Genomic DNA, 26,699 nt, shown 5'->3' with positions numbered 1-26,699 from the left:
GATTTGATATTGGTTTGGCAAACGAGAAACTAGGATAAGAGATGATTGATTTCTCTCTTTACTCTCCTCATCAACCAATCAATTAATTACTCAACAAAATCAACTATTTGGAGGCAAACTGCATTCCAAGGACAAAGAAAAATGTCAGTAGCAGGGCCTTTGTAGGTTGATAAAAGTATTTCCTGAGTCTGAAGGTATGTGTTGGAGAACAAGTATAGATAGGGAATATCCAGATTGCAAGGGGCCTTAAAAACCAATTAGAATAGTTGAGACCTAATTAATAGGACAGAGAGAGTCATTGAAGTTTGGGGTATATAGACAAAATATAATTAAAATAATGTTAGAAGAATATTATTAAAGCCTCAATATCCTAAGAATGATCAAAGAGAGAAAGACCATATATTTGTTTCAAGAAGACTGAAGAGCCACAGCACTGCAGGGTCCCCTTGACCATGATGGCAATGCGGTCACCCAGGACGTCAGCTTCATCCATGTAGTGAGTGGTCATTAAGATGGTACGATTGTGTTTCTTCTGCTGAAGGAGATCCCAGATGGCTCTCCTTGAGATTGGGTCCACACTAGATGATGGTTCATCAAGTATCACTACCTAAAAGCCAAAAGAACAATTCCATGACCATTGATAATTGGTGCTATGCTACTTGTGGGATAATTTACTATTTGAGGGGAACACATTTAAGCTAAGATACAGAATATAGACTAAAAATAGTGATTAAAAACCCTATAAAAATAATAATAACAATCCCAAACCATATTACAACAGCTGAGCCAACAATGCAAACTCCTTCTGATTAACATAAGGCAATGTTCCTTTAAGATTTACGATATCACAGATATCAACACTCAGGTTTTTGTCAGCTGAGTTTTCTAGACTAGCTAGCAGGAACTCATTTTTAGTGCATTTCTCTTTCTTTCATTCTCTCTTCTTTAATACCTGGGAATCCCCTAAAAGTGCTATAATGATGGAGAGTTTGCGCTTCATTCCTTCACTCAGTGACTTTGAAAATGTATCACGTTTTTCTAGCAGGTTTAAAGTAGACAGAATTTGGTCAATTTCCACAGGGCACATCTTTTGATATCTTCTTTTTACCTAGAAAGAGGAGCCAGAATTGACGTGGTGCATCTAACTTTATCCTCTGAAAGTTCTATTATAACTTTTCCTATATATCTATACAGATAAAATGAGGTTTCTTGCAACTATATCCTTAAAATATTTTACATCAGCTACACAGTGTCCTCTTCCCACTGCCTCCCTTTATGTTTAAAGAAGAGTCCCTAAAAAAAGAATTCTCAGAATTTATAAAGACATATGAAGCTCATAAACAGAGGGAGAAAAGAAACATATCTATAGGTTCCAGGTAAGATGGAGGAAACACACAGACCTTTTTATCTCCCACTCAAGTCAATTATGAAACCTGGAAAAGTATAAAAAGTAAACATCAGCTGTTGGATCAGGAAGAACACCAGAATTTGAAGTACCACTGAACCAGTGTTGAGTTTACCATTTTTTCCCTTGTGTATCCCCTAGCCTGAACTCAAAGCGATCCAAAGCCTGGAAATGAGCACTGTAGTGCAGGTAGAATGAGATGAAAGAGAAACCCTCTAGTTCTGGCTTGAGGAGTGGAAAAGGGGAAACTCCTAAAGCTCTGAGAGAATGTGGGAAGGGCAATCCCACTTTTTCCTCTGTTCTCTTGTGTCCCAGCCCATGTGAAATCTTGTGGCAGGGATGGCAGCAAGAGTAGAAAAGAATGGGAATCCTACAAGAGCCAAAACTCTGAGAGAGAAACATTATTCTCAGTTCAGTGGAGCCATGGCTTGAAGAGGACAGGGCCAAACTCAATTGCTTTTTACCACTCTCTCTGTCTTCATGCCACTTGGATGTGGCACAATCATGAAAATGGGTGATTTATGGCTGGAGGACTGAGAAAGGAATCCCGGGGAACCAGAAAATGCTGGGAAGATAACAGGAGAGACGAGTAGGAAAGTGATACCATTAAAGTTGTTTATGAACTCGTGTGTCTACCCCACCGTTTGCATACCTAGATCTAATCCTATTAGCATACCAAGCTTTAAAAATTATGCTAATGAGTAAACCTCTACCTCTGAGGTACTAAACCTTACATGTGAGCTGCCCAATGGATAACACACACATAGTAGAGATTAGAATAGCACTGCAAAGACTTTGAAATTGACATTGGAACCACAGCCCACAGGAAAGATATAAACAAGATGTGGAGTATCATGAGGTATTGTTGAAAACATCCAGGATAAAAACAAGAATTATTTGGCAAACAAAGAATCACGAACATCTCAACTCATGTAGGGAAAGATAATCAACAGACATCAATGATAGGATGGTACCGATGTTAGAATGAATATAGAAAGTATCATCAAAATATAGAAGATATAAAGAAGAAAATAAAGGAAATTTTAGAACTAAATATCCAATAACCAAAATAAAAAGCTCATTTGACGTACTCACTAGTAGAATAGAAATGATAGAGGAAAGGGTCAGTAAATTGAGAAGTAGATCAATAGAAATTAGCCAATCTGAACAACAAAGTGAAAAATGATTGAAGAAAAATGAACAAAGCCCAAAGGGCTTTTGGGACAACAAAATGTCTAACATTGTGTCACTGAAGTTCCAGAAGGAAAGAAGAAAGAGTACATGGCTGAAATAATATTTGAAAAAATAATGACGGAAAACTTTCCATGTTTGGCAAAAGACATGAACCTACAGATTGAAAAAGCTAGTTGAACCCCATCCAGATAAACTCAAAGAAATCCATACCAGATAAATCATAACCAAATTGCTGAAATGTAAAGACAAAGAAAAAATTTTGAAAGCAGCCAGAGAAAAATGACAAACTGCCTATAGAGGAACAATTCAGGTATCTTTGGATTTCTCATCAGAAGCCATCACGTCCAGAAAGCAGTGGAACAACATTTTTAAGTGCTGAAGGAAAAGAACTGTCAACCCAGACTTCTATGTCAAGCAAAAATATACGGAGGAATGATGGTGAATTAAAGATACTTTCAGATGAAGGAAAACTAAGAGAATTCATAGCCAACAGTACTGATCTAAAAGAACTGATACAGAAAGTTTTTCAAACAGAAGAGAAATGATACAGAAAACTTGGAATATCATGAATGATAAAAGTACAACAGAAATGGTAAATGTAAAAATTATTATTTTCTTATGATTCTTTAAACATGCTAGATGGTTTTAAGCAAAAAACATAACATTGTCTGATGATGTTTTCAATATATGTAGTTATAATATATGACAACTTTAGTGTAAAGGGAGGAGGATAAAGAACCTACAATGTGGTAAGGTTTCTACCTTCCACATAAAGTTGGAAAATATTGATTCTAAATAACTGTGAAAGCTAAGTCTGCATTTTCTAATCCCTAGAGCAACTATTAAAAATGTATACAAGAGATATAGTAAAAATCACAATAGACAAATTAAAATAGAATACTAAAAAATGTTCAAATAACCCAAAAGAAGACTGAAAAGGGGAAACAGAGGGAAAAAAGCAGTAAGAATAAACAGAAAACAAATAATAAAATGGTAGATTTAAATGTAAATATATCAATAATTACATTAAAAATAAATGATCTAAACACATCAATTAAAAGATAGAGATTGTGAGATTATATAAGAAACATGACCCAACTATACAATGTCTACAAGAAAATCACTTAAAATTTAATGATATAGGTAGGTTTAAAAGGAAGTGTTTGAAGAAGATATACCATGTGAACACAAATCAAAAGAAATCTGGAATGGCTATATTAATATCAGATAAAGTTGACTTCAAAGCAAAGAAAATTACCAGAGGCAAAGAGGGACATTACATATTGATAAGAGAATCATTTCACAAAGAATACGTAACAATCCTAAATGTGCGTACACTTAATGATAGAATTTAAAACACAGAAAAAAAATGAACAGAACTGAAATGATGAATAGAAAAATACATGACTATAGTAGGAGATTTCAGTACTCCTCACTCAGTAACAGAACTACTAGACAGAAACCAGCAAATATACAGAAGAATTAAACAACATCAAGTTTCTGAATCTAATTGATGTTTATAGAAAATTCCAACCGAACAGCAGAAAACATATTCTTCTCAAGTGCATATAGAACAGTCACCAAGACAGAACATCCCTGGATCATAAAACCTTAGCAATTTAAAAACATTTGAAATCACACAAAGTATGATCTTTGACCAAAACAGAATTAAACTAAAAATAACAGAAAGAAAATAGGACAACTTTACATCACTTGGACATTAAAGAACATACTTGCAAATGATCTATGAGTCACAGAAGAAGTCTCAAGGAATATATAAAATATTTTGAACTGAATAAAAATGAAAATATAACAAATCATATCAAAAGTTGTGGGGTGTATCTAAAGGAGTGCTTAGAGGAAAAACTGCAGCAATAAATGCGTACATTAGAAAGCAGAAATGCCTCAAATCAATTATCCATGCTGTGACCTTAAGAAACAAGAAAAAGAAGAGAAAAAACCCCAAATGAAGTAGAAGGAAGAATATAATAAATATATAAGCATAAACAAATAAAAAACCAAAATGTAATAGAGAAAAGTCAATGAAACTAAAAGCTGGTTCTTTGAAAAAATCATGAAAATTGGTAAACTTCTAGTGAGAATGACAAAGGAAAAAAAAGAGAAGTACAACTTACCAATATCAGGAAGAAGAGAGGATATTACTACAGACTTCACAGACATTAAAAGGATAATAATCGAATACTACAGACAGCTCTATACATACAGTCATCAACTTAGATGGAATAGAGCAATTCTTCAAAAATCACAAAGTACCACAGCTCACCCATTATGAACTAAATAACCTGAGCATTCCTGTAACTATTAAATAAATTGAATTAGTTTTTTTCCAGCTTTATTGAGATATGATTGACAATTAAAAATTACAAATATTTAAGGTGTACAAGTTGATATACATGTGTGTGTGTATATATATATACATATATATAAATATATACACACACATTGTGAAATTATCACCACAATTGAGCTAAGTAACATATCCATCACTTCACATAGTTTTCATTTTCTGTCTTTTTTTGTGGTGAGAAACACTAAAGATCAATCCTCTTAAGCAAATTTCAGTATACAATACAGTATTGTTAACTATAGTCTCATTGTTGTACATTAGATCTCCAGAAATTATTCATCTTGCATAACTGATACTTTACACCCCTTGATCAACATCTCTCCATTTCTCCCTCCACCTCTAGCCCCTGGCAACTACCATTATATTCTTTGCTTCTACAAGTTTGACTATTTTAGATTCCACATATGAGATCATGCAGTATTTGTCATTTTGTGTCTGCTTATTTCATTTAGCATGATGTCTTCCAGGTTCATCCATGTTGTCACAAATGTCAGGATTTCCTTCTTTTTCTAAAGCTGAATAATATCCCAGTATATAGATATACCACATTTTCTTCATCCATTCATCTGTTGATAGACGTTTAGGTTGTTTCCATATCTTGGCTGTTGTGAATAATGCTGAAATCAACATGGGAGTGCAGATAACTCTTCAAGATTCTGATTTCATTTCCTTTGGATATATACCCAGAAATGGGATTGCTGAATCACAGAGTAGTTCTTAAATAAATTGAATTCATAGTTAAAAATATCAAAAAATACATCTCCAGGTTCAGAGGTTTTACTAGTGAACTTAATATTTAAAGAAGAAATAAATTAAAATTACTTAATTAATTAAATAAAAAGAAAATAAATTAAATTAAACGATTCTTCATAAGTTCTTCCAGAAAACAGAAAAGGAGGGAACACTTCGCAACTCATTTTTTGAAGCCACTACTACCCTGATACCAAAACCAGAGAAAGACAAAACAAAAAGAGGATACTAAAGGCTACTATCCCTCACAAACTTAAGTTCTGAACAAAATATTATCAAACTGAATTCAGTCATGTATTAAAAAACCCATGACCAAGTGGGGCTGGACCTGTGGCGTAGTGGTTAAGTTCGCACACTCCGCTTCAGCAGCCTGGGATTTGCAGGTTTGGATCCTGGGCGCAGCCCTTGCATGGCTTATCAAGCCATGCTGTGGCAGGCGTTCCACATGTAAAACAGAGGAAGATGGGCACAGATGCTAGTTCAGGACCAATTTTCCTCAACAAAAAGAAGAGGATTGGCAACAGATGTTAGCTCAGGGCTAATCTTCCTCACCAAACAACAACAACAACAACAACAACAACAACAAAAACCCACAACCAAGTGAACTTTATCCTACAAAGGTTAAGGATTTTCTGGTGGGAGTGCAAACTGGTGCAGCCACTATGGAAAACAGTATGCAGATTCCTCAAAAAATCAAGGATAGAACTACCATATGATCCAGCTATTCCACTGCTGGGTATTTATCCAAAGACCTTGAAAACACCAATTTGTAAAGGTACATGCACCCCTGTGTTCATTGCAGCATTATTCACAATAGCCAAGACTTGGAAGCAACCTAAGTGTCCATCAAGGGACGAATGGATAAAGAAGATGTGGTATATATACACAATGGAATACTACTCAGCCATAAGAAATGATGAAATCCAGCCATTTGTGACAACATGGATGGACATTGAGGGTATAATGCAAAGTGAAATAAGTCAGAGGGAGAAGATCAAATACCATATGATTTCCTTCGTTAAGTAGTAGATAATAACAACAATAAACAAACACATAGAGAGAGAGATTGGATTGTTGGTTACCAGAGGGGAAGGGGGGAGGGAGGAGGGTGAAAGGGATAATTCGGTGCATGTGTGTGGTGATGGGTTGTAATTAGTATTTTGGTGGTGAACATGATGTAATCTATGCAGAAACAGAAGTATAATGATGTACACCTGAAATTTTTACAATGTTATAAACCAATGTTACTGCAATAAACAAAAAATTAAAAAAAAAAAAGAAAAAAAAAGAAAATCAATCAAAGTAATGTACCATGTTAACAGTCTAAAGAAGAAAAATCATATAACATTAATAGATGTAGGAAGAGCCTTTGACCAAATGCAACATTCATTTATAATAAAAACTCTCAGCAAACTAAGAGTAGAAAGGAACTTCCTCAAGGTGATAGAGGGTATCTACGAAAAGAAATTTTAATGGTGAAAGACTGAGTGCCTTCCCTCTAAGATCAGGAACAAGTCAAGGATGCCCACTCTCAATAATCATATTCAACATCATACTGTTCCTAGCCAGTGCAACAGACAAGAGAAAGAAATAAAAAGCATACAGATTGGCACACACACACACACAAAAACTGTCTTTATTCTCAGAGGACGATTGTCTATGCATAAAAGGAATCTACAGAAAAACCCTCCTAAACCTAATAAATGAGCTTAGCAAGGTCAGAAGTTAATAGGTCAATACACAAATATCAATCTTTTTTTAATGTAGAAGCACTGAGTAACTGGAAATCCAAAAAATTTTTAAAGCTCCAAATAATGAAATATACACATACACACACACATATTAACTCTGGTAATATGGTATTGGATCTGTATACTGAAAACTAAAAATGGTGATAAAAAAAATCAAAGACCTAAACAAATATAAAGAGATACTGTGTTCAAAGATTTGAAGTCTCAACATAGTAACGATGTTAATTCTCTACAAAGTGATATACAGATTTAATGAAATACCAACCAAAATCTCAGCAGAACTTTTGTAGATGTATAAAAGGTAATACAAAAATTTATCTGGAAGGGCCAAGAAGCTATAATAGCTAAAACACTTTTGAAAAAGAATATAGTTGGATGAATAGCACTATCCTATATTAAGACTTACTGTAAAGCTACACTAATCAGGACAGTATGGTATTTGCAAAGGGATATACACATAGATCAATGGAAGAGAAAAGAGAATTCAGAAATAAGTCCAGAAAAATATGACCATTTGATCTTCGACAAATGTACAAAAAGCAATTCAAGGATGAAAAGCACAGTGTTTTCAAGAAATGGTGTTGGAACAACTGGTCACCTATATGAAAAAAAATGAACCCAGAGCTAAACTTTACACCTTTCCTTTATATAAAGACTAACTCAAACTGGATCACAGATCTAAGCGTAACACATAAAATTACAAAAATTTAGAAGAAAATACAGAATAAAATCTTCACGTCCTGGGGTTAGGCATGAATTCTAGAAAAGACAACAAAGGTAAGATCCATCATAAAAAATGTGATAAATTGGATTTCAATATTAAAAACTTTTGCTCTGCAAAAGACGTTGTCAAGAAAATGAATAGACAAGCTACAGATTGGGAAAAATACTTGCAAGCACATATCCAACAAAAGACATATATCCGGAATATATAAAGAACTCTCAAAAATTCAATAATAAGAAAATGAACAACCCAAATTAAAAAAATGGACAAAGGGCCTGAACAAATAGTTCATCAGAGGCTATTAAGATGGCAAATAAGCACATGAAATATGATCAACATCATTAGCCATTCATGAAATGCAAATTAAAACCATGATTAGATATAACTACCCATTTATTAGAATAGTTAAACTTAAAAAAAAAAGTATTAACAATACCAAATTCTGGCAAGGATGTGGAGCAACTGAGATTCTCAGTTTGCTGGCGGGAGTGCAAAATGGTACAGCTACTCTGGAAAGCAGTTTGGCAGTTTCTTATAAACAAATACTTATAATACGGTCCAGTAATCCTACTCTGAGAGTAATTAAAATTTATGTTTACACACCAAAAAAACTGTACATAAAATTCAGAACAGCTTTATTCATATGTGCCAAGCCTGGAAACAACCCAAATGTCTTTCAATTGGTGTACTGTGTTACATTCAAACATGAAATACTACACAATAATTAAAAGAAACATATTACCTATTACACAATGGCATGGATAGATCTCGAAGGCATTATGCTCTGTGTAAGTAGCTAATCTCTAAAGGTTACATACTATATGATTCCATTTATATGATATTCTCAACAAGACAAAACTATAGTGATGAACGATAGACCAGTGGTTACCAGGTGTTGGGGGGAAGAGGGAGGACTACAAAGGACTAGCATGAAGGAATGTTTTGGGGTTGTGAAACTGTTCTGTATTCTGATTGTGGTGTTGGTTAAATGTGTTAAAATTCACAGATCTGTATATCAAAAGAAAAAAAGTTAAATTTGCTATATAATTTAAAAAAATCTCTGACTCACCACAGAGTAGAAAAAAAGGTGTTCTGATAGTGTCAAGTTATTAAACAACAAGTCATGCTGTGGACAGAAGCTCAAGTTTTTTTGAATCTCAACTATGTTCTTTGAGATGTCATATCCATTAATATAGGCCTCTCCTCTGGTAGGAGGGTAACGACCTACAAGGAAGCAGAAGACATTACAGAAGCTGAGCTTTGGTGAGAATACAGTAAGACACCATAAATTAACACCTCAAAATCAGTCTATTTGTGGATTACTCACAAGATTCAGCACCATCTCCCGCAGAAGAATAGTTCAGGAAAATCACAATAGTTCCATTTGGGTGGTGGGATTAGCTAGCTTTTGATTTTCTTTCTTTTTCTTTTCTTTTTTGCTTATATATACTAATTTTCTACAATGAGTATGGATTATATTGGTGATAAAAACATTTAAATAATTTGCTATATTCCAATATATTTGCTTTGTCATCAGTCAGTTACGATATTCGTGAACCATGTTAGGTACTGTGTAGATGATATGAAAAACATAAACATCTGGAATATGTAACTTTTATCCTCAAGAAATTTAAATATAAATAATCAGTCCAGATTTTGTGGGGAACTATTTGGTAATATGTAAAAAACAAACTATAAAACCATTTAAACCCTATGAATCATTTATCCTATTAAAAATATATATCCTTTTAAAGATTTAGATATAGTTGACATATAGCATTATATCAGTTTTAGGTGTACAACACAATGATTCAATATTTGTACATATTGCGAAATGATCACTACAATAAGTCTAGTTAATGTTCATCACCATACATAGCTACAAATTTTTTTTCTTGTGATGAGAACATTTAAGATTTACTCTCTTAGCAACTTTCAAATATACAACACAGTGTTATTAACTATAGTCACTATGCTTTACACTACATCCCCATGACTTGTTTTATAACTAGAAGTTTTTACCTTTTGACCCTCAAATACCATTTAGCCCAGCCCCCATCCCTCACCTCGGACAACCACCAACCTGTTCTCTGTATCTATGAGCTAATTTTTTTAAGATTCCACATGTAAGTGAGAATATACATTATTTGTCTTTCTCTGCCTGACTTATTTCACTTAGCATAATGCCCTCAAGCTCCATCCACACTGTTGCAAATGGCAAGATTTCCTACTTTTTAATGGCTGAATAGTAATCCACTGTGTGTGTGTATATATATCCATTGTGTGTGTGATATATATCTTCTTTATCCATTCACCATTGATAAGAACTTGCATTTCTAACATATTCCTAGGTGATGCTGATGATGCTGCTGGTCAGACGACCAACTTTGAGGACCACTAAGATAGGGTAAAGGCTAAACTGCTATATCAAAGAGGCCTGAAAGAAGTTTAAAGACAGAGATTTTGCATTCATAACATAATCCCAAAGTGAACAATCCAGGTTAGTAGAAATATCAACTCCACATTTTCTTTATTCATTCATCTGTTGATGGATACTTAGGTTGTTTCCATGTCTTGACTATTGTGAATAATGCTACAATGAACATGAGAGTGCATATATCTTTTCGAGTTAGTGTTTTCATTTCCTTCAGATAAATATCCAGAGGAGGAACTGCTAGATTATATGGTAGTTCTATTTTTCATTTTCTGAGGAACCTCCATACTGTTTTCCATAGTGGCTGCACCAATTTACATTCCCACCAACAGTGCCCAAGGGTTCCCTTTTCTCCACATCCTCGCCAACACTTCTTATTTCTTGTTTTTTTTTTTGATAACAGTCATCTAACAGGTGTGAGGTGATATCTCACTGTGGTTTTGATTTGCATTTCCCTGATGATTAGTGATGTTAAGCACCTTTTCATGCACCTGTTGGCCATCTGTATGTCGTGTTTGAAAAAATGTCTATTCAGATCCTCTGCTCATTTTTTAATTTGATTATGTTTTTTTCTGCTATTGAGTTATATGAGTTCTTTTTGTTTTTTGGATATTAATGCCTTGTCAGATAAATGACTTGCAAATATTTTCTCCCTTTCAGTAGGTTCCTTTTCATTTTGTTGGTGGTTTCCTCTGCTATGCAGAAGTTTTGTAGTTTGATGTAGCTCCACTTATTTATTTTTGCTTTTGTTGCCTTTGCTTTTGGTATCAAATCCAAAATACTATCACTAAGACTGATGTCAAGGAGCTTACTGCCTATGTTTTCTTCCAGGAGTTTTATGGTTTCAGGGCTTATGTTCACGTCTTTAATCTATTTTGAGTTAGTTTTAGTGTACAGTGTAAGATAGTGTTCCAGTTTCATTATTTTGCATGTGGCTGTCCAGTTTTCCCAACACCATTTATTGAAGAGATTCTCATTTCCCCATTGTATATTCTTGGCTCCTTTGTCGTAAATTAATTGACCATATATTTGTGGGTTTATTTCTGGGCTCTATATTCTGTTCCATTGATCTATGTGTCTCTTTTTATGCCAATATCATACTGTTTTGACGAGTATATCTTTGTAATATAGTTTGAAATCAGGAAGCTTGATGCCCCCAGCTTTATTCTTCTTTCTTAAGACTGCTTTGGCTAAAAAATTGTATCATTTTGTTTGTGATTAGAGTTATTAGCTTAAATACAATATTATAACTATAAAATATTTTATGTAAGCTCCAAGGTAACCACAAAGAAAATACCCATAGAATATACACAAAAGAAAAAGAGAAAGGAATCAGCCTGTCAATATAAAAAAACAATGAGACATAGAGGCAGACAGCAAGAATGGAAAAGAAGGACAAAAGAATTACAAGACAGAAAACAATTTAAAAATGGCAATGGTAAGTCCTTCCCTATCAATAATTACTTTAAATATAAAGGAAAAGAACCAAAATTATATAAAGTGGCTGAATGAATAAAGTAACAATATCCAACTATATGCTTCCTACAAAGAACACACTTTAGACTTAAGGACACACATAGACAGAAAGCAAAGGCATGGAAAAAGATATTCTATGCAAATAGTAACCAAAGAGAGCAGGGGTGGCTATACTTATATCAGACAAAATAGACTTTAAGTAAAATCTGTCAGAAGAGACAGAGAAGAATATTGTATAATGATTTTATCATTATATAATGATAAAAACAGTACAGCTGCAGGAAGATCTATCAATTATAAAAACATCAACATCAGAGCAACTAAATATGTAAAGCAAACATTGACATTGACAGGACTAAAGGGAATAAGAGATACAATATTATATCACATGGAGACTTCAATAATGGATAAAATATCTAGATAGATGATCAACAAGGTAACAGCAGAATTGGACAACACCATAGACCAAAGAGACCTAACAATTATTCTACCCAACAGCAGAAAATATACATTCTTGTCAAGTGCACACAGAACATTGTCCAGGATAGATCATATGTTAGGTCACAAAACAAGTCATAACAATTTAACAAAAGTCATAACAAATTAAGATTGAAATAATACCAAGTCTCTTTTTAAATCACAATAGAATGAAACTAGAAAGCAACAGCAGAAGGAAAACTGGAAAATTCATAAACGTGGAAATTAAAAATCACATTCTTGAAAAAGCAATAGGTCAAAGAAGAAATAAAAAGAGAAATTAGAAAATATCTTGAGACAAATGAAAATGAAAACAGAACATATCAAAACCCATGGGAGGCAGCAAAAACAGTACTAAGAGGGACGTTTATACTGATAAATGCCTACATTAAAAAAGAAGAAGGGGGGAAAAATAAACAACCTAATTTTACACCTGAAGGAACTAGAAAAAGAACAAACTAATCCCAAAGTTAGCAGAAGGAAGGAAATAACAAAGGTTAGAGAATAAATAACCAAATAGAGACTAGAAACACAATAGAAAAAAATCATTAAAAGTAAGGATTGATTTTTTTTAAAAAGAAAAACATAATTGACAAACCTTAACTAGACTAAGGAAAAAAGTGAGAAGATGCAAATAAAATCAGAAATAAAAGAAGAGACACTGCAACTGATGTCACAGAAATAAAAAAGATCATAAGAGACTACCATGAATAATTATATGCCAAAAAATCGGATAACCTAGAAGAAATGTAAAATTCCTAGAAACATACAATTTACCATGAGTGAATCATAATGAAATAGAAAATCTAAACAGACCTATTGAATGAGTAACAAGATTGAATGAGTAATCAAAAACCTTCCAACAAAGAAAAGCCTAGGACCAGATGGCTTCACTGGTGAATTCTAACAAACTTTTAAAGAAGAATTAATGCCAATCCTTCTCAAACTTTTCCAAAAAATTGAAGATGAGGGAATACTTCCAAACTCATTTTATGAGGCCAGTATTATTCTAATACCAAAGCCAGACAAAGTAACTACAAGGCAATAACTCTGATGGATATAGCTGCAAAAGTCCTCAACAAAATACTAGCAAACTGAATTTAACAGCACATTAAAAGGATCATATATGTCCAAGTGAGATTCATCCCTGAGATGCAAGGATGATTTCAACATTCAAAAATCAATTAATAAATTGATACACCATATTAACAAAATGAAAGATAAAAACATCACATGATCATTTCAATAGACGCAGAGAAAACATGTGGCAAAAATCAATACGATTTCATGATAAAACTCTAAACAAACTAGGAATAGAAGGAATGATCTCAACAATAACAAAGGCCATATATGAAAAGCCCACAGCTAACATGATCCTTAATGGTGAAAAACTAAAAACTTTTCATGTAAGATTGGAAACAAGGCGAGGATGCTCACTCACACCACTTCCATCCAATATAGTACTGGAAGTCCTAGGCAGAGCAATTAAGTAAGATAAAGAAATAAAAGGCATCCAAATTGGAAAGGAAGTAGTAAAATTATTTCTATTTGCAGATGAAATGATCTTATATGTATAAAATCCTAAAGGCTCCACAAAAACAACCTGTGATAGAACAAATACAAATTCAGTCAAGTTGCTGGATACAAAATCAACATACAAAAATCCGTTACATTTCTATGCACTAGCAAAAAACTACTCAAAAAGGAAATCTCATCTACAATAGAATAAAAAAGAATTTAAAAATTAGGAATAAATTTAACTAAGGAGGTGAAAGACTTCTACACTGAAAAACTATAAAATGTTGCTGAAACATTAAAAATGACACAAATAAATGGAAAGACATCCTGTGGTCATGGATTGTTAAAATGTCTGTACTACCCAAAGCAATCTACAGATTCAGTGTAATCCCTATCAAAATCCCAGTGGCATTTTTTACAGAAATAGGAAAAACAATCCTAAAATTAATGTGGACTCACAAAGGACCCTGAATAGCCAAAATAATCTTGAGAAAGAAAAAGGTGAAAGCATTATATTTCCTGATTTCAAAATATATCACAAAGCTACAGTAATTAAAACAGTATGGTATTGGAATAAAAACAGATGTATAGACAAATGGAACAGAAAAGAGAGTCCAGAAATAAATCCATGCATATACAATCAACTGATCTTTGACAAGGGTACCAATGATGCACAATGGAGAAACGATAGTCTTCAACAAATAGTGCTGGAAAAACCGATATTCACATGTGAAAGAATGAAATTGGGTCCTTTTCTTACATCATACACAATAATCAACTCAAAGTGGATTAAAGACTTACATGTAAGACCTGAAACCATAAAACTCCTAGAAGAAAGTATTTTGATATTGGTCTTTGCAATAATTCCTAGATACGACATCAAAAGCACAGGCAACAAAAGGAAAAATAAACCAGTGGGACCATATCAAACTGAAAAGCTCCTGCACAGCCAAGGAACAATACAGTGAAAAAGCAACCTATGGCTCAGGAGAAAATATTTTCAAACCATATATAGTTGACCCTCTGTATCGTGGGTTTCGCATTCAAAGATTCAACCAACCGCCAAATCGACTGGGTTGAATCCCAGTCCCTGGGATGGGGGACTGGGAATCCCTGGATGTGAAACCCACAGATACAGAGGGCTGACTGTATGCACTGTTACTACACCACTTTGTATAAGGGATTTGAACATCTGTGGATTTTGGTATCCATGGGGATTCCTGGAAGCAATTCCCCCTTAGATACCGAAAGACAACTTTTTCTGATGAGGGATTAATTTCCAAAATATACAAAGAACTCCTACAACTCAATAGCAACAAAACAAAAACCCAATTTAAAAAACAGGTAAAGTAACTGAATAGGCATTTCTCCTAAGAAGACATGTAAATGGCTGACAGGTATATGAAAAGATGCTCAACATCACTAATCATAAGGGAATTGCAAATCAAAACCCCAAAGAGACAGCATATCACATCTGTTAGGATGGCCATTATCAAACAAACAAAAGATAGCAAGCGTTGGCAAGGATGTGGAGAAATTGGAACTCTTGTATAACATTGGTGAGAATGTAAAATGGTGCAGCCACTACTGGAAATAGAATGGATATTCTTCAAAAAATTAAAAATAGAATGACTATATGATTCAGCAGTCTCACTTCTGGGTATTTATCCAAAAGCACTGAAATCAAGATCTTGAAGAGATATTTGCACTTCTATATTCATTGCAGTATTATGTGTAATAGCCAAGATTTGGAAACAACCTAAATGTCCATCTACAGATAAATGGATAAAGAAAATGCGGTATATACACACAACAGAATATTATTCAGCTTTAAAGAAAGGGAAGATAGAGTGATGTCAGCATCATGGTGACAAAAAATGTCCCTCATTTTTGTCCCCTACTCAGCAACAAAAACTCAGCATTCATCCACCAACAAAGGTGCTTCTATGGGAGTTGTGGGATCCAGCGCCATATGCCAAGGGACCCGGGAGAAGTCTCGTCCACCTGGGCATCAGGTAATAGGCAGACAGACCTCAGTACCAATGGTGGAACCTGGAATAGCCCGTGAATTGGCTCCAGCCCTTATTGGCTGTGGCCTGAGAGCACCTGGAGAACACTGACTTGGGCAGTCACCTATGAATGAGAGAGCCTTTATGAAAGTCCAGGTTTCCAGAAAAGAAGTTCTAGCATTTCATCTGAGCAAAAAACATGAGTTTGGACACTTGGACTGGTAAGAGAAACAGCTTGACTTTGCCAGCATCATCCCTTCCCCCAGACGGCACAGCTTAGGGTTAAAGGAGACATCAAGTGTGACTTTTCCCATGGGAAAGAGGGAGAGATGCTGGTCAAAGGGTAGAAACTTCAAGTCAGAAGATGAAACTTCAAGTCAGAAGATGAATAAGTTCTGGGGATCTAATGCACAGCACCGTGAATATAGTTAACAATACTGTATCATATACTTAAAAGTTGCTAAGAGAGTAGATCTTAAATATTTTCACCACAAAAAATGGTAATTATGTGATGTGATAGAGATGTTAGCTAATGCTCAAGTGATAATCATTTTGCAGTATATAACTGTATCAAATCAATATGTTGTATACCTTAAGGTTACACAATGTTGTATGTCAATTACATCCCAGTAAAGCTGGAAAAAAACAATGTGTTCCTTTTAGCATGAAAAGACCTAGAGGATTCATCAAAACAAAGTCAATGTCTTAATGAAAATATAGAAACAAATAAGTCCCCAGAAATAAACAAACAAACAAAAATCCAAAAACTTAATTGGTCATAGACGTATGGATTTATTTCTGGACGCTCAATTTTATTCCTTCGGTCTATATGTTTATCCTTATGCCAGTAACACATTGTTTTGATTAATGTAGCTTTGCGGTAAGTTTTGTAAACTGAAATTGTGAGTCCTTCAAGTTTGTTCTTCTTTTTAAAGATTGTTTTGGTTATTCAGTGATCCTCGCAGTTCCATAAGAATTGTAGGACCAGCTTTTCCAATTCTGCAAAAAAGGGACTTTTCTAAGGATTGGTCGAATCTGTAAATTGCTTTTGGTAATACTGCCGACATTAAGTCTTTTGATCCATGAACATAGGAAATATTTCCATTTATTTAATTTTTAAAAAAATTTCTTTCAGCAATGTTTTGCAGTTTTGTGTGTTCAAATCTTTCATTTCTTTGGTTAAATTTATTCCTAGGTATTTTATTCTTTTGGATGCTATTTTAAATGGAATTGTTTTATTTTCCTTTTCAGATTGTTCATTTATGGTGTATAGACAGTTGATTTTTGTGTTGACCTTGTAAACTGCAAATTTGTTGAATTAATCTATTAGCTCTAGTAGCTTTCTTGTGCATTCTTTGGGATTTTCCATATATAATAGCATCATGTCATCTGGGAATAGAGATAGTGTACTTCTTCTTTTCCAATTTGGATACCTTTTAAAATTTCTTTTTCTTGCCTAATTGCTCTGGTTAGAAATTCTCATACAATGTTGAATAGTAGTAGTGAAGGAAGGAATCCTTATCTTGGCTGTAATCTTAAGAGGAAAGCTTTCATACTTTCACCACTGTGTATGATTTTAGCTGTGGGTTTTCCATAAATGTCATTATGTTGCAGAAGTTCTCTTCTATTTCTAGTTGTCAATGTTTTTTTGTTATGAAAGTTTGATTTTGTCAAATGCTTTTTCCTGCATCATTTGAGATGGTCATGTGGGTTTTCCACCTTTGTTTTATTAACATGGAATATTGTGTTGGCTGACATGTGGAATCACACTTGCATTCCTGGGGAAATCCATCTGATCATGATGTATACCCTTTTAATACGCTCTTAGATTCATTTTTCTTGTACATTAAGGATTTAAAAAATCTGTATTAATGTGGAATATTGATCTGTATTTTCTTTTCCTGTGAAGTCTTTATCTGACTATAGTAGTAGGGTAATGCTGGCCTCACAGAATAAAAACGCTGGCTTATAGAACAGAAAGTGTTACCTCCTCTTTTATTTTTGAAAGAGTTTGAGAAGGCTTAGTATTAATCTTTTAAATGTTTGGTAGAATTCAACAGTGAAGTCATTGAGTTGTACTTTTCTTTGATGGGAGGTGTTAAAGGCTAAATTGTATCCCTGCAAATTCATATGTAGAAGTCTTAACCCCTAGCACCTCAGAACGTGACTGTATTTGGATATAGAGCCTTTAAAGAGGTAATTAAGGTAAAATGAGGTTATATGGGTGGGCTCTAATCCAATATGACTGGTGTGCTTATAATAAGAGATTAGCACATGGGTATGCACAGGGGAAGACCACGTGAAGACACAGAGAGGGGAAGATGGCCTTTTACAAGCTAAGAAGAGAGGCATCAAAAGAAATCAACCCTGCCAACACTTTAATCTTGGACTTCTAGCCTCCAGAACTCTGAGGAAAAATAAATTTCTGTTCTTTACGTCACCAAGTCTGTGGTACTGTTATAGCAGGCCTAGCAAATGAATACAGAAGGCTTTTGACTACCAATTCAATTGTTTTACTTGTTATAGATTTATTGAGATTTTCTATTTATTCTTGAATCCATCTAGGTAATTCATCTGTTTCTAGGAATTTGTCCATTTAATCTAGTTATTTAATTTGTTGCTGTACAATTGTTCATAGTATTCTCTTATAAGCCCTCTTCATTTCTGTTAAGGTTGATAGTAATTTCCTCACATTCATAACTGATTTTAGTAATTTCAATCTTTTTTTTTCTTAGCCAGTCTAGCTATAAGTTTGTAAATTTTTAAAAATCTTTTTGAAAAACCAACTTTTGGATTTGTTGATTCTATTGTTTTTCTATTCTCTATTTTATTTTTCTCTGTTATAATTTCTATTATTTCCTTCCTTTGGCTATCCTTGGGTTTTGTTTGCTCCTCTTTTTCTAACTCTTCAAGGTGTAATGTTAGATAATTGATTTGAGATTTACTTCTTTTTTAACTCCAATTTCTCTGTAATTTCTTCTTTGTTCCATTGGTCATTAAAAAATGTGCTGCTTAACTTATACTTCTGAATTTTCCAATTTTATTCGTGCTATTTGTATGTTTATATCTCTAGCTTGTTCCTTTATGGTTGGAAAAGATACTTCACTAATTTCAATCTTTTAAAATTTACTGTGACTTGTTTTCTTGCCTAATGATCAACTATCCTGGAGGATGTTCTATGTGAAAAAATGTGTATTCTGTTGTTGTTGTGTGGAGTGTTCTATATACATCTGTTCTGTCCAACTTGTTTAGTGTGTTGTTCAAGTTTGCTATTTTCATATTAACCTTTGCTTTTGTTGTTCTATGTTTCTTTGAATGTAGGGTATTGAAATCAAATTTTGCTTCATATATTTTGGGGCTCTGTTGTTCGATGCATATATGTTTATGATTTACCTTCTTGATGAAATTGACACTTTAATCAATGTATAATGTCTTTTTTCTGTATCTTTTTACAATTTTGACTTTAAGCCTAATTTGTTTGATATTATAGTGAACTCAGGTCTATTTTGGTTACTATTTGCATGCAGTATCTCTATCTTTTAACTTTAAATCTATTTGTGTCTTTGGATGTTAAATTGTGTCTCTTGTAGATAGCATATAGTTTGGTCTGTTTAAAAAATCCATTCTCCTAATCTCTGCCTTTAGACAGGATAGTTTAATTCATTTACATTTATAGTTATCACTGATAAGGAAGGAATTACTTTTGTCATTTTGCTTTGTTTTCTGTGTGCCTTATATTTATGTCCCTCATTTCCTTTATTACTGCCTTAATTTTTATTTAGTTGATTTTTTTTTTTTTTTTTTTTTTTTTTTTTTTGTGAGGAGATCAGCCCTGAGCTAACATCCGCCAATCCTCCTCTTTTTTTGCTGAGGAAGACGGCCCTGGGCTAACATCGGTGCCCATCTTCCTCCACTTTATATGGGACGCCGCCACAGCATGGCTTACCAAGCAGTACTTCGGTGCGCGCCCGGGATCCGAACCAGCGAACCCCGGGCCGCCGCAGCGGAGCGCGCGCACTTAACCGCTTGCGCCACCAGGCCGGCCCCTATTTAGTTGATTTTTTAGTGAACGATTTTGAGTCATTTCCTTGGTGTAGAATTTTTAGATATTTTATTTGTAGTTACCATGGAGATTTATACATATAGATATCATCTTAAATTTATTACAACTTAGTTTGAATTTACACCAACTGAACTTCAATAGCTTACAAAAACCTTGTTCCTACATATCTCCATCCCCTCCACTTTCTGATGTCATAAATTACATCTTTACACATTGAGTGCCCAACAATATAAATTTCTTATTTTATGCATTTGTCTTTGAAACCACATATGAAAATGTGAGTTACAAACCAAAAATACAATAATACTGGCTTTTATGTGTGCCTATGCAGTTACCTTTACTAGAGATCTTTATTTTTTCATACTACATTCAACTGACTGTCTAGTGTACTTTTATTTCTTTTTATTGCTTAGTTTCTCTAAGACTTCCAGTACTATGTTGAATAGAAGTGGCAAGAATAGGCATCCTTGCCTTCTTCCTGACCTTAGAGGAAAATATTTCAGTCTTTCAACATTAGGTATGACAATAGCTTTGGGCTTTTCATATATGATCTTTGTTATGTTGAAGCAGTTTCCTTCTAGTCCTAGTTTGAGAGCTGTCAATCATGAAAGAATGTTGGAGTCCATGAAATGCTATTTCTGCATCATTGAATGACTATGTGCTTTTTTTTTTTAAATTTTTTGTTTATTGCAGTAACATTGGTTTATAACATTGTAAAAATTTCAGGTGTACATCATTGTACTTCTATTTCTGCATAGATTACATCATGTTCACCACCAAAATACTAATTACAACCCATCACCACACACATGTACCGAATTATCCCTTTCACCCTCCTCCCTCCCCCCTTCCCCTCTGGTAACCACCAATCCAATCTCTGTCCCTATGTGTTTGTTTATTGTTGTTATTATCTACTACTTAATGAAGGAAATCATACGGTATTTGACCTTCTCCCTCTGACTTATTTCACTTTGCATTATACCCTCAATGTCCATCCATGATGTCACAAATGGCTGGATTTCATTGTATCTTATGGCTGACTAGTATTCCATTGTGTATATATACCACATCTTCTTTATCCATTCATCCCTTGATGGGCACTTAGGTTGCTTCCAAGTCTTGGCTATTGTGAATAACGCTGCAATGAACACATGGGTGCATGTACCTCTGCAAATTGGTGTTTTCAAGTTCTTTGGATAAATACCCAGCAGTGGGATGGCTGGATCATATGGTAGTTCTATCCTTGATTTTTTGAGGAATCTCCATACTGTTTTCCATAGTGGCTGCACCAGTTTGCACTCCCACCAGCAGTGTATGAGAGTTTCCTTCTCTCCACATCCTCTCCAACACATGTTGTTTCCTGTCTTGTTAATTATAGCCATTCTGACGGGCGTCAGGTGATATCTCATTGTAGTTTTGATTTGCATTTCCCTGATAGTTAATGATTTTGAACATCTTTTCATGTGTCTGTTGGCCATCTGTATATCTTCTTTGGAGAAATGTCTGTTCAGGTCCTTTGCCCATTTTTTAATTGGGTTGGTAGTTTTTTTGTTGGTAAGATGCATGAGTTCTTTATATATTTTGGAGATTAAGCCCTTATCAGAAGTATGGTTTGCAAATATCTTCTCCCAATTGTTAGGTTGTCTTTTCGTTTTGTTGATGGTTTCCTTTGCTGTGCAGAAGCTTTTTAGTTTGATGTAGTCCCATTTGTTTATTTTTTCTATTGTTTCTCTTGCCTGGTCAGACGTGGTGTTTGAGAAGATATTGCTAAGACTGATGTCGAAGAGCGTACTGCCTATGTTTTCTTCTAGAAGTTTCACAGTTTCAGGTCTTACATTCAAGTCTTTAATCCATTTGGAGTTAATTTTTGTGTATGGTGTAAGGTAAGGGTCTACTTTCATTTTTTGGCATATGGCTATCCAGTTTTCCCAACACCATTTGTTGAAGAGACTTTCTTTTCCCCATTGTATGTTCTTGGCTCCTCTGTCAAAGATGAGCTGTCCATAGATGTGTGGGTTTATTTCTGGGCTTTCGATTCTATTCCATTGATCTGTGTGTCTGTTTTTGTGCCAGTACCATGCTGTTTTGGTTACTACAGCTTTGTAGTATATTTTGAAATCAGGGAGTGTGATACCTCCAGCTTTGTTCTTTTTTCTCAGGATTCCTTTAGCTATTTTTGTCCTTGATTCTATTTCTAGTGTATTACATTGATTTTGTATGTTAAACTATCCTTGCATTCCAGGAATACATCCCACTTGGTCATGGTGTATGATCTTTTTAATGTGTTGTTGAATTCAGTTTTGCAGTTTTGGTTTTGAGGCCTTTTGCACTTATGTTGATAAGGGATTTTGGTCTGTAGTGTCCTAGTCTGGCTTTGGTATCAGGGTAATGCAGGCTTTATAGAATGATGTAATAAGTGTACTCTCTTCAATTTTTTCACAGAATTTGAAGAGGACTGGTGTTAATTTTTCTTTAAATGTTTGGTAGAATTATCCAATGAAGTCATCTTGCCTTGAGCTCTTCTTTTGAGAAGTTTTTGACTACTGTCCAATCTCCTTAGTAGCTATAGGTCTGTTCAGATTTTCTATTCATGATTCAGTCTTGGTAGGTTGTGTTTCTAAGAATTTATCCATTTCTTCCAGGTAACAAAATTTTCTAGCAAACAGTTGTTTGTAGTATTTTCTTAAAATCCATTTTATTTCTGTTGCATGGGTCATATGTCCCAGCTCTCATTTGATTTTAGTTATATGAATTTTATTTTTTTTTCAATTTTGTTGATCTTTTCAAAAACCAACTCTTAGTTTTGTTTATTTTTTGCTATGTTTTTCCATTCTCTACGTTGTTTACTTCCACTGTAATCTTCACTATATCTTTCCTTCTAGTATATTTGGGTATAGTTCATTATTCTTTTTCTGGTTCTTTGAGGTAAAAGTTATGTTGTTGATATGGGAGTTTTCTTCTTTTTAACGTAAACAGTTACAACTATAAAAGCCCACCTTGCACTGCTTTTGATGCATCCCATAAGTTTTGGTATGTTGTGTTTTCATTTTAAATTTTCTTGAGATATTTTCTAATTTCCTTGTGATTTCTTCTTTGACCTATCAGTTGTTTAAGAGTGTGTTGTTTAATTTCCACATTTTTGTGGATCTTCCTGTTTTCCTTCCTCTATTGATTCCTAGTTTCATTCCGTTGTGATAGAGAAAGATACTTTGTATAATTTCATTATCTTAAAATTTATTAAGAGCCAGCCCTGATGACCTAGTGGTTAAAGTTTGGCACCCACTGCTTTGGCAGCCCAGGTTTGCTTCCAGGTCGTAGAACCACACCTCCCATCTGTCAGCTGCCATGCAATGGTGGTGGCTCACATAGAAGAACTACAACGACTTACAACTAGGATATACAACCATGTACTGAGGCTTTGGGGAGGGGAAAAAAAAGAGGAAGATTGGTAACAGATGTTAGCTCAGGGTGAATCTTTTCCTGCTAAAAAAAGAAGAAATTATTAAGATTTGTTTTGTGGACAAACTGTGATTTCTCCTAGAGAATGTTCCATGTGCACTTGAGAATGTGTATTCTGCTGTTGTTGGGTTGAGTGTTCTGTATATGTCTGTTAGGTCCAATTGTCTACAGTTTTGTTGAAGTCCTCTATTTTCTTTTTTATTTCAGTTATTTTATTGAGGTCATAATGGTTTATAAATGTGTAATTTCAGGTGCACATTATTATTTGTTTCTGTATGGACTGCTTGGTGCTCACCACCAGTAGTCTACTTTTTATCCATCAACATGCATATGTGCCCCTCTACCCCCTTTGCCCACCCCCCAACTCCCTTCCCCTCTGGTAATGACTAATCTGTTCCCTTTATCCGTATGTTTGTTTATCTTCCACATATGAGTGAAATCATGCAGTGTTTGACTTTCTCTGTCTAGCTTATCTCACTTACCATCATACCCTCAAGGTCCATCCGTGTTGTTGCAAATGAGACGATTTTGTCTTTTTTATGGCTAAGTAGTATTCCATTGTGTATATATGTCACATCTTCTTTACCCATTCATCAGCTGAAAGGCTCTTGGGTTGCTTCCATGTCTTGTCTATTGTGAATAATGCTGCAATGAATATAGGGGTGCATAAATCTCTTTGAATTGTTGATTTCAAGTTCTTTGGATAAATACCCAGTAGTGGGATAGCTGGATCGTATGGTATTTCTACTTTTAATTATTTGGGAAATCTCCATATTGTTTTCCATAATGGCTGCACTAGTTTGCATTCCCACCAGCAGTGTATGAGGGTTTCCTTTTCTCCACATCCTCTCCAATATTTGTTATTTTTTGTCTTGGCAATTATAGCCATTCAGGTGATATCTCATGTAGTTCTGTTTATAAAAACAAATTACATCTTTATATATTGTGTTTTTATTAACATAGATTTATGGTTTTTACGCTTTTGTCTTTTAAGTTCTATATGAGTTAAAAGTGAATTTATGCACCAAAATTAGAATAAAACATATTTCTATATTTGTCCATACAGTTGCCTTTATCAGAGAAGTTTATATTTTTATATGGCTTTGTGTTGCTGTCTAGTTTCCTTCATTTCAAGTTGAAGGACTCCCTTTAGCATTTCTTGTAGGAGAGGTCTGGTGGTAGTAAATTCTTTAAGCTTTAGTTTAACTGGGAAAATCTTAATTTTTCCTTCACTTCTGAAGTACAGTTTTGACAGATATAGTTTTCTTGGTTGCAGTTTTTTTAAATTTCGCCACTTTGAACATATGACACCACTACCTTCTGCCCTTCAAGGTTTCTCCTGAAAAATCTGCTGAAAATCTCACAGAGACTCCATTGCAATTAAAGAGTCACATTACTCTTACATTTTTAGAGATTGATTATAACGTGTGTCTTATGGGTTACTTTTACAGTTTACTTTTACAGTTGACCTTCTTGAATTTGTATGTCTATTTCTTTTCTCAAATATGGGAAGTTTTCAGCCATTATTTCTTTAAATAAACACTCCGTCACTTTCTCTCTCTCATCTCTGGGACTCCCACCATACATACAGTAGTCCACTTGCTGGTATCCCATAAGTCACTTGGGCTCTTTTCACTTTTCTTCATTCTTTTTTCTTTTTACTGCTCCAAGTTGATAATTTCAAATGATTTCTCTTCAAGTTCACTGATTCATTTTTATGCCTGATCAAGTTTGCTATTGAAACCTTCTAATGAAATTTTCTTTTTTTTTTTTTAAAGATTTTATTTATTTATTTTTTCCCCCCAAAGCCCCAGTAGATGGTTGTATGTCACAGCTGCACATCCTTCTAGCTGCTGTATGTGGGACTCGGCCTCAGGATGGACGGAGAAGTGGTGCCTCGGTGTGCGCCCGGGATCCGAACCCGGGCCGCCAGCATCGGAGCGCGTGCACCTAACCACCAAGCCACGGGGCCGGCCCTAATGAAATTTTCAATGTAGTTATATTTTTCATATCTAGAATTTGCTTGGGTTTTTAAAAAATAATTTATATCTCTGTTACTATTTTTTGTTCATGCATCATTTTCCTCATTTTATTTAGTTCTCTATTTGTGCTCTCTTTTAGATCACTGAACAATTTTAACATGATTTTTTTTGTCAGGTAATTCAGAGATCTTTGTTTCTTAAGGGTCGAGCTCTGTTTTGTTCTTTTGATTGGGGCACGTTTCCTTGTTTCTTTGTATGCTTTATAATGTTCTGTTGAGATTTAAACATTTAAAAAATGGACACCTTTCCTGGTCTTTAGAGACTGGCTTCCTGCAGGGGGAGTCCTTTACCAATCAGCCCAGCTAGAGGTTTTAGGACCTTGCAAACCTTTTCTGGGGATGTCTTCTCTGGGGTGGTGCATGTGCTTTTATTCCAGTATATACAGTTGCTTTTCATTATCTTAATTTCCATAAGCGGCTTGGTGGTTTTGGTTTCAGTTTCCATTGTATTTCTCTGCCTGTAATCTGTTGCTCCCATGGCATTTGCCTGCAGAACTTCAGACTTCCTACTGCTTTAAAGCACTTTAAAGTGCTGCAGAGCCTGCTTCTTTTTTCCTGTGGATTCCAACCTGACAGTCATGCCATGCAGCCACTCCCATTAGTGCTCTGTTAGGCAAAACAGAAACCAGTCCCTTGGGCAGCCCTCAGACAAGCCAGAACATTGGACACAAGTTCCAGTCTTTTCTTTCTGTCCTGACAGAGGAGCTTGGAATTTGGACGTTTCCTCCTGATTGTGCCATGCCATATGAGGAAGGGATTAGGGTGAGAAAATGCTACAAACATCCTACCCTTTTTGATATTGGCTCTGCATTCATTTGCATGCTGCAGCTTCCAAACTGGTTTCTAGACCTCTCGAAAAGGTATTTTTCTCTGTATACTGTTGTTAACTCAGCGTCTCTGTGGGGAGTGAGGCCCTGGAGCTTCCAAGTCCAGCACATTGCTGATGTCACTCTCACCACCAACACTTTTTAAGTTGCCCTTTTCTTCATTTAGCATTGCTTGATTGCTGTAAGTCTCTGCTTGTTACCAG

General features: G+C 34.7%; 1 protein-coding gene across 1 annotated transcript in view; it reads right to left on the bottom strand.

Annotated features, from left to right (window-relative positions):
- Window positions 1–26,699, bottom strand: part of LOC131422011 (phospholipid-transporting ATPase ABCA3-like) — a 206,546-nt gene that overhangs the window by 113,942 nt on the left and 65,905 nt on the right. Inside the window, 3 exon segments of the mRNA XM_058568871.1 lie at window positions 397–607; window positions 953–1,108; window positions 9,262–9,416. Of these exon segments, the coding sequence (XP_058424854.1) occupies window positions 397–607; window positions 953–1,108; window positions 9,262–9,416 (522 nt within the window).

This window comes from Diceros bicornis, chromosome 26 (assembly GCF_020826845.1).
Source record: "Diceros bicornis minor isolate mBicDic1 chromosome 26, mDicBic1.mat.cur, whole genome shotgun sequence".
NCBI lineage: Eukaryota > Metazoa > Chordata > Mammalia > Perissodactyla > Rhinocerotidae > Diceros > Diceros bicornis.
Note: the sequence above shows the minus strand (reverse complement) of the source record. Positions and strands in the feature narration are given on the sequence as shown.